The sequence below is a fragment of the Protobothrops mucrosquamatus genome, unplaced genomic scaffold (assembly GCF_001527695.2).
Source record: "Protobothrops mucrosquamatus isolate PMUCROS unplaced genomic scaffold, P.Mucros_1.0 scaffold_217, whole genome shotgun sequence".
NCBI classification, from domain to species: domain Eukaryota; kingdom Metazoa; phylum Chordata; class Lepidosauria; order Squamata; family Viperidae; genus Protobothrops; species Protobothrops mucrosquamatus.
Window position 1 is genome coordinate 1,870,607 of NW_015386293.1, and position 9,983 is coordinate 1,880,589.

Genomic DNA, 9,983 nt, shown 5'->3' on the forward strand with positions numbered 1-9,983 from the left:
TAATTTTATGGTTGGGGGTCACCACAACATGAGGAACTGTATTAAAGGGTTGCGGCATTAGGAAGGTTGAGAACCATTGATCTAGTCGATCTTGTAGTCCTTTGTTGTCTGGCAGTTCCTTCTCCTTCACCTGTTTGTTCACTTTTCTCCTTTTGTTGCTCTGCTTGTGCCGTTGCTCCTTGGGCTGTCTCTCCCGTCTGCTTATCCTCTTGTTGATGATGCAATCCTTCATACAAAATTACTCTATTTCTTGCTTCAAAGTCCTCTGCTTTCCAAATTGAGTCCAGTCAATAACTTGTATTATTCCAGTTTATTAAAATGCCTTCTGGCGTTAGCCATCTGAAATTTATGCCTTTGGCAATCAATTTTGTAGTTAGAAAATGGTAGTGTCTCCGGGTATCCCTTACTCTCCTGGGTATCTGTTTTAGGACCACAATTTCTTTATTCTTATATTGTAAGGGTTCCTCTCTCACTTTTCTCAGTACTTCATCTCTTGTTGATTTCTTCATGAACCTCACATGCACTTCTCTTGGTAATCTGCTTTTTCTTGCATAGCTTGAATTCATACGGAAAATTTGATCCGTCTCATTCTGAATGTCTACTCGATCTGCGTTTAAGAGTTCTGCCAATAACTCAATAATCACCGTTTCTATATTTTCTTCACTGTCTTCAGGAATATTTTGAAACTTCAAATAATGTTCCGCTTCTCTCATTTCTACCATTGCCATAGCCCGTTCTAGCTCTTGATTTGGTCCTTCATTCTTTTGCAATAACATTTCCACCTTTTTATCAATATCTTCAGTTTTATTTTCCACTTCCTGGATTTTCTGTTCATTTTTTTTAATCTTTTGATTTTGAGCTTCAAATTGTGCCTTTATATCTGTAATTTCTTCGCTTACTTTCTCCAGTTTACTTTGTGTTTCCTCATGGTTTTTCTGCAAAATTTCTTGAATTAATTTTAAAGAGGCCTGTGTTTCATCTTGAGCCGTGCTTGCTTTTTCACGCTGTAGCAATGTGCCGACAGAACTCTGAGTTGTTGGGCTGGCTTGTCTGACAGAGGGCGCCGAAGAGGTTTTCTTTGCAAGTCTGGAAATATTAGATGTACTCATTTTATTGCTCACAGTCTTAAACTTATATCCAAAGCGTAATCAGGAATCAGCTGTTGTGAGGCAAACCTACCTCCTCCAGTCTCTTCTTGGATTTAAAATGTTCTCTTTTTCTTTTCTTTTCCCCGAATAATGTCTATTTAGTCTTTAGCCAATGTCAACAAGTATAGCTATAAACAGTCTTTGACTTGTTATCTCAGACCAACACTTTGTTTTGTTCAAACTTTCCAAGGTCACTGTTTTTAATTCTTTAATTCTTATTTTTCGCCAGTAGGTGTCCTCGTTGGCTTATTTATCAACTCTCCACACTCCGTAATCCAGTAATTTGATATTCTTTTTACATTTCCCCTTAATGTTAAATTGCCGCTCCAAAAGTCTCTCTGGGGGTCTTTACTCTTTCAAATTCTCCCTTTCAGGGTCTCAACATTTTCAAACACAAGGAGAAGGAAAAGACTTTAGCTCACCCAGACATAACTTGTTGTTGGAGATCAGCTGTTTTTCATAGGTTCCCTTCCGGCTGCAGAGAACTTGGGCTGCCTTGGCTCTCCTGGCAGCCTTTCTTTCGCCCTTTTCGAGGGGGCATTCAGTACGCCCAGATTGATCGCCACCAAATCCAAGCTCCTGAAATATCCCTCTTTCTTCATTGCCCCTCCAGGGCAACTTCCATCCCTTTAAGAGACACTAGGCGAAGCCAAACCGGACTGAGAGGCTGGAGACCCAGCCTCCTATGGCCGTCTCATTCCCTCGCCGGAAGTACTCTGGATTATTTTCTATTGTTTGTGTTTGCATTATATTGAATTTCAGCATGACATCGTCACTTTCACCCAAGGTTCCAGCAACTTCAACTCCTTCTATCACTTGTTCTCAATTAGTAAGGATTAGGTCCAGTATAGCTTTACTTCTAGTTCTCTCCTCTACCTTTTGAATGATAAAGTTGTCAGCTTGGTTGGTTAAAAATCTGTTTGATCTCCCACTTGTTGCAAAGTTGATATCTAGATAGTTGAAGTCTCCCATTACTACTGTAGTATGCTTCCTACATACGTTTGTTAATTGGTTGGCAAAGAGTTAATCTATTTCTTCTGATTGGTTGGGTGGCCTGTAATATACACTTATGACAGTGTCACTTTTTTCCCCTGTTATATAGACCCATATACATTTCTTCAACATAGGAATAATGAAGATCTGCTTAGAATCTTTATACAGAAAGCAGCATTGTAGCATCTCGCTTAAGAGTTTCTCTTAAACCCTTGTAGTTTTACCACATGGACATAACTGAAGATACAAAGGACTGCTATAGGCAATACATCCAGCTTGGCTAAAGTGAGTCTTACAGAATTTCAGAATTGTAATGGATGATGAATAGGTTAGCAGAAAGCTTTATAGAAGAATATGTTCAATATTGGGGTGTGACATTTTGCTTAAATTTCTTTGGAGATCTATATGCCAATTTTATTGTTTGAGGGCAGTTCTAACATTATCAAAACCTAATAAGCACAAACTTTCTATATAGAATCTCAGAATCCTATATATGAATTTTATCTAGAGCTTTTTAAAATGATCTCTACATATTAATGGGCCAAAACTATAAAGAATAGGATTAACATGAGCCAAAAGATAATTAGAAGAAACCATGCTCTAGCATTCCAAAAAACCATGCCTGTTTCTACATGTAAGATGGCATTTTGGAACTATCCATATGTCTCAAATTAATGGTTCCAAGAATGTTAAACTTTGAAAAGAATAAATTTAGGAGCCATAAGGAATCAGAGAGACTACAGTGGCTTAGAAAATCTTACTTTTTAGCTAAAAAAAAATACTAGACTACAGTAGATCTACTATTTTTTATCAGACTTATTAGACTTTTAAAAAATCTGTTTGCCTCTCACTGTCTTTACTACTGTATGTGTCTCTAGTACAACATGCTAGCTCACTTGGTAAAAGATATATAGAAAAACTTATTTTAGAATATATGATTAAAAGAGAAGATAGAAAAAAAGAATAAAAACTTTCAGAAGAAATATTCATTAAAATGATGCTCCTGTGGGGTCAGGAAGAAAAACTATAGTAAGAGGGAGATAGTGAGGAGAGGTATTTCTCACTGAAAACTTTAATTAGTAGATATTGCAAAAGTATTATCCATGTAATCATCTTTTTAATCTAAACATAAATCACATAAATTAAAATTTTAATCAAATTAAGCTGCAATGGAGATGATTAAAATTTCAAAATGTATACTACCAAGAGAAGATGTACATTAACAACTGAAACAAACATTGGGATTAAGTTACCTTGTGTGCCAACAATCTCCATGTGAAGATGTGCAAGTCCACTGGCAGTTGATAATGCTAGCTTTATCATTCCCTCTACAGTAACAGTATACCTGTTCAAATAATCAAAAAGAGAACCATGCTCATGATAATCTGACACTAGCCAGAGTTGTGTCCATGTACCATTATCTGCAAATCAAAACAAAATAGGAACAATTAAAATTAAGGGAACAAAATAAACAAAACACATTGGAAAAATGACTGCATCTCTAGAGATCTCTCTATTAAGTATTAAAGTTTGCAGATGATACAATAGTTGTTGGTCTCATTCAAGATGTGATGAGTCTTCCTATAGACAGGAGATTGAACAACTGGCCCAGTGGTGCATCTGGAACAATCAGAAGTTGAACATGCTTAAAACCGTAGAGATGAGAGTGGATTTTAGGAGGAGCCCTTCTACTCTACCACCTTTTACTATATATTTGACAGCACAGTAGCTGTAGAGTTCTTCAAGTTTTTGGGTTCTATAATCTCCCAGGATTTGAAATAATATTAGAACCATCATAAAAATGGCACAACAAAGAATGTTCTTCCTGTGCTAATTGAGGAAGTTCAGATACCCCAAGAGCTTCTGATAGAGTTCTACAGAGGGATTATTGAGCCTATCATTAGTACTTCTATAATTGCCTTATAGAAGACAATTATAGAATTGACTTCTATAATTGGAGTCTGTACCTACACAGCAGTGTGCTTCCCCAACCTTTTGGGAACCAGGGACTGTTTCCATGGAGAAAGGTTTTTCCGTGGATTAGACGGGGCACGGTTTCACATGCTGCTTGCATCCTGCAGATGGGACTTCGCTGGCATGCTGCGAACCCATGCCAGTCCACAGACTGGGGGTTGGGGACCCCTGCTGTTCAGAACAGGTACAGACTACAGTGGATAGTTAGGACTGCAGAAGAAACAATAGTAATCAGCCTGCCTTCCATAGAAGACCTGTATATTGCGTAGGTCAGAAGGAGAGCTGAGAAAATATGTATAGAACCTTCATATCTCAAACATACTGTTTCAATTCCTTCCCTTCGGACGTTGCTATAGGGCATTGCATGCCAAAATAACTACACCCAGGGATATTTTTCCCCCCTCATGCTATCACTCTGCCGAACACCTAATTCTCACAATACTGACTTATGTCGAAGTATTTATCCATCTTGTATGGCTGTAGTATTTTTATTACCCTTCTTCATTAACTCCTCTTATTGGATATTATTATGATAATTATTGCTTTGTTACTTTGCATGTACAGTGAGAGTTTCTGCATTAGAGACAAATGCATTGTGTGTCTAATCACACTTGGCCAAATAAAGTATTCTATTTTATTTGGATCCCCATGAAGAATATTAACTATTTTATTGCAGTCTACTTGTATCAAAAATAGTGATTGCAAAATTAAACGCATCAACTGTTTAAATCCTAATGAAGTCATGGAGATTTAAGTAACCCACATTTCACTGAACTGAATTTGTAATAAATATGCTTTAAAAAAAATCCAAGATGAAAAACATGTCTACAATCCAGATAAAAATATTTGTTAAATCATTGCAATATAAGCCATTTGTAGAACAACTCATTTCAAATAATTTGTTTTAGTTCCTTTAATATCAATCTATAAAATTACTCACAGCTGAAAGGTAAAGGCTAACTCTTTGTAACTTAATGGACACAGCCTTTGGAAACAATCTGGAAATAACTTGCTACGCCTTCCAGGATTTTTTTCTTTTTATTTCCGTTTAGTTTATACTCTTAGTGTCTCGTGGTCATTAGTACCCAAACACTTGGATTGGCAAGTGCTATTATTTTGTTAGCCTTGCAAATAAATCTAATGCAATTTATTCCAGATAAGAGTTTCCCAACTGTGGCAATTGTCAATGAGTATGGGTTTCAATTCTTAAAATCCTCTGCAATAGCCATCTTGTTGAGGAATTCTGAGTGTTAAATTTGACAGAGAAGGAGTGCACCCAATTTGGCAGAATAAAAGATACTTAATATAAGCATTTAAGACAAATTTGAACATAAACACAAAGCCATTACAATTTTGTTTTCAATGAACAAAAAATATTTTTCAAAAAAGTATAATTTAAGATTTTAAAATTGAGTATGTTTAGATATTATGTCATTAATATTTCCCATTGAGAAATGAGAAATCCTCAACTTACAACCATTTATTTAGTGACTGTTCAGTTATAATGGCACTGGAAAAATGACTTATGTCCAATTCTCACACTTATGACCAATGCAGTATTACCATGATCACGTGTTCAAAATTCAGATACTTTGCAAATGGCATGTATTTATAATGACTACAGGATCCTGAGGTCATGTGATCACCATTTGCGCCCCTCCCAGCCAGCTTCTGACAAGCAAAGTCAATGGGGAAACCAGATGCACTTAAAGAATACAATTTATTTAACAACTGCAGTGATTTGCTTAACAACTGTGGCAAAAAGATCATAAAATCGGGCATAATTCACTTAAGAAATGACTTGTTTAAATGAAATGTTTGGCTCAAGTGTAGTTGTAAATTGAGGACTACCTGTATATAATAACAAGTTACTCTATATCATAAGCAAAATATTTCTGGACTGTCACCTTTGTTGTCTGCAGCTATAAATCCAAGAATATTCTCATGACGGAGCATAACTGTTTGATAGATTTCAGCTTCACGAAACCATGAGCGTTCTTCTCTTGAAGAGAATATTTTTACTGCAACTTCTTCTCCTCTCCATTTTCCTCTCCAGACTTCTCCAAAGCGACCTTTTCCAATACTTTCTTGTAGTACAATTGTTCTTGCAATTGTTCTTTGAACAAGTAACGGCAAACCTAAAAAAAAGTTTTTTGATCAGTGATAAGGAGCTAATTAATCAATCCAGGCTTTGATCTACAAGGCTTTTCCCCTATCAAAAGACTGTTAAAGCCTCTAGCACAGTGGTTCTCAACCTTTTTAATGCCGCGACCCCAACCGGTCGTACGTCGAGGACTAAACCAGTCGTAAGTCAAGGACTACCCAACCGGTCGTAAGTCGAGGACTTTCCCTGCCCGAGAGCGCCACGCATGCGTGGTTCCGCCCCCTGTGCCGGCCGAGGTGTAGCTGGCAAGCGGCAGAGACGGAGCAGGCCAACCACCAGCTGGCCCAGCCCAAGGGAGGTAAGGCACCCGCCGGAAAAGGGGGAAAAAATGGCGGACAAAAAAAATGGTGGACAAAAAAAATGGCGGACAGCCTTGCTTGGCGACCCCCGTGAAATGGTCGATCGACCCCAAATGGGGTCCCGACCCACAGGTTGAGAACCACTGCTCTAGCATTACTAATTCTAGTTGGCCATGCTTTGCCTTTGATCATAAATAAAGGAGACCAATTCTACTTTGTTAAAAAAAAAGGCAATTTCAAATAATAGTTTAATTTCCAGTAACAATACTTTTGGGCAGTTCTTTGGCTGCAATCGCCAAACTTATTCTATTGTATTTGCTATAAATACACAAATACTTCAACAATTTTTTAATCGCTGCAACTTTCTACTTCCATATCTAGGGAACCTTTATCTCTAATGAAGCTTATCAGATTCCCACTACTATTTCAATATGTAATCTAAATCAATGAAGTGGGTCACAAAATCTGTTTAAAGCTGAAATAATTTTCCAGTTGGGGTTTAACCAAATCCAGTTTGTATATATCTGTTTCCCCTTTCAAATAGACTAGGGCAGGAAATATACTCCATAAGTCTGGGTGGAACTACACTTTATTCATTAGCTTGAACTGATTTTTTTTCACTCCTCTCCTCTTCTATTCTATAGGTGGTCCTCAGATTTCAATAGCAATCGGCACCTGGAATGCTGTCACATGTGTTTGTAAAGTGAAATATGACATTATTTACTAACAGCAATTTTGCCAGTCATGATTGTTATCATAATTCCAGGACCACACAGATCATTAAGCAGGGAGAGTGTAAGGACCCACTTCAACCCACATCTTAAGAAAGCAGAACTCTTGAGAACAATTTCTTCCAACAGGAACTTTTATTAAGAGTAGTTGATAGAAGGCATAATAGACAGGATCTGAGGGATTCCCTTACAGATCAACATTTTGAAGTGTCCCTAAGCAAACCCCACCCCACAGTTCATCCAGGCAGTTCAGACCGGCAAATTCCCAGGGTTAATTCCATAAATGGGAATGGAAAGATAACATCAATCTGGCTCCGTTCCTGCACGATCATTCCACAGCTCTTCACACCTCATTTTGATGACGGAGAAATAAACCAGGTCCCAAAGATTTGTATCTCTTTCCCCCCCCTTTTCCTAGCTGCCCGGTAGGGAGAAGTTCAGAGGGGTGCATAGTATAGGAGGCTTTTGTTACATTGTAATAGTTAGTAGACACGAAGGCGAATAAAAAAAAGGTTACTTTGTAGTGAATAGAGGAAGTGAAAATAATAAAGCCGCATGCATATCCCCCCTCCCCCTTGGAAGTATGGCAGAATCCAGGGAAGGGTGAGAATTGGTTTTAAATCAGAGGAGATAGATAGAAAGGAGATGTAACTGGATTCTGACATCCTGACCCCCTTAAAAATAAGAGAAATCCATCTGTAGAAAGAACAAAACAGGTATAAAAGTTAGTCTGGCTTATTGGGATATTCTATATGAAACTTCTTTAGCAATTTCGGGGCTCTGACATGACGTTTATGGACCCACTTGTTTTGCGAGAAGGGAAGGTGTTTCCATGCTACTAGGTATTGAGTTGTCCCATGATACTTCCTAGAGTCTAGGGCTCTAGGATTTCCTTTATCTCAAAATGTTGTTCTCCTTCAACCATGATTGGAGGTGGTGGTGGAGGAATTCTTGGGCGTAAGGTTGACTGTTGTTCTCTTTTCAGCAAACTGCAGTGAACAATTGGGTATATTTACCTGAGATTTTGGGGTAATTCTACTGTTACTGGGTTTATGATTCTTTTAATTGGAAAAGGTCCTATATATTTTGGTCCAAGTTTTGTACAGGGTTGTAGGGATTTTAGGTATTTTGTAGACAAATATACCATTTCTCCTACAATGAATGGTGTGGGTTCAACTCTCTTTTTATCTGCTTGTGCTTTGTATGCTTGCCTAGCTTTGTCTAAGTCTTTTTTTAACTATTGGCCAGGTGTTTTGTAATTGTGCTATCCATTCTTTCAGTGATGGGATTGCTGGTTCATTTGGGATTAGTTCTGGCATAGGGTTGAAACTTTTGACCGGTGGCTATTTGAAAAGGAGTGTAGCCTGTGCTGGAGTGGACTGCGTTATTGTAGGCAACTTCTGCAAAAGGGAGTAAGTCCGTCCAATTCGTTTGTTGGAAGTTAATAAAGCATCTTAAGTATTATTCAAGTACTGAGTTTGAGCGTTCTGATTGGCTGTTACACTGAGGATGATGACTAGATCAGGGCTTTTCAACCTTTTCACCCATTGTACCACTTTTAGGATATGGCAATATCCGAGTACCACCAGTCGCCTAGCAAGGTGTCAAAAACTTGATGACCCTCCCCCCAAATGGAAAAAAAGTGATGAAGTACAGGTAGTCCTCAACTTACAACAGTTCGCTTAGTGACTGTTTGAAGTTACAATGGCACTGAAAAAAGTGCCCCCCAAGCCACAGCCAAGCAAGACACCTGCCTGCCCACCCAGCGGCGCTCTTCCTCCTGTCCGAGGTTTTCATTGTTGTGAGCATTTCTGTTGAGGACTGGCAGTGGGGGTGGGGTGGGGGGTGTTTGGTTTTTATTTCCCCCATCTGCTGGGTGGTTGCAGCAGGTTTTTCTCACTTCACATGACCCTGAGACACTGTGACCATCATAAATATGAAGCAGTTGCCAAGCATCTGAATGTAAATTACAAGACCCTGGAGATGGTGCAACATTCCAGCTGACGAGGGTTCTTCTGGGCTGAGCAGAAGCGCCAGGATCAGCACCGAGCTCCAGCTGGAGCCTGGCACTGATTCTGGCGCTTCCATTGAGCCCTGACAGTCCCGAAGAAGCGCTGATCCTGGCGCTTCCACTGAGCCCTGACAGCCCTGCAGCTCCAGCCATCTCTCGCTCAGGCTTGTGTGGTGCTGCCACTGGTTCAGCTCATTCCCCTCCCCCGCTACTTTTCTAGGATGGTTGCGTACCACCTGCCAGGTGCCAATGTACCACAGGTGGTACCCGTACCACTGGTTGAAAAGCCTTGGACTAGATGACAGTGCCTGAGTGGTTCCTAAGAGGGATAAAAATTCCTTCCAAAATGCTGACGTAAATTGCACTCCCCTATCAGAGATGATGCGTTGGGATGCCCCATGCAGTCTGTAAATGTACTGCATGAAAGGTTTCGCTAAGGTTTTTGCGGTGGGAATCTTTTGGCAAGGAGATCATTCGTGGTTTTGGGGTGGATTTCCATCAGTACGCTGACGATACTCAGCTGTACATTTCCACCCCAGACCACCCCAACGTTGCCCTTGACGTGATGGCCCGTTGCCTGGAGGCCGTACGGGTCTGGATGGGGAGGAACAGACTCAGGCTCAACCCTTCCAAGACCGAGTGGCTGTGGTTGCCAGCGCCTCG

General features: G+C 39.5%; 1 protein-coding gene across 1 annotated transcript in view; it reads right to left on the reverse strand.

Annotated features, from left to right (window-relative positions):
- Positions 1-9,983, reverse strand: part of LOC107298532 (TGF-beta receptor type-1) — a 37,134-nt gene that overhangs the window by 20,699 nt on the left and 6,452 nt on the right. The window contains exons 3-4 of the mRNA XM_015827913.1: positions 6,023-6,253; positions 3,395-3,562 (exon numbers count right to left, since the gene is read on the reverse strand). Of these exons, the coding sequence (XP_015683399.1) occupies positions 3,395-3,562; positions 6,023-6,253 (399 nt within the window). The remainder of the gene's footprint in view (positions 1-3,394; positions 3,563-6,022; positions 6,254-9,983) is intronic.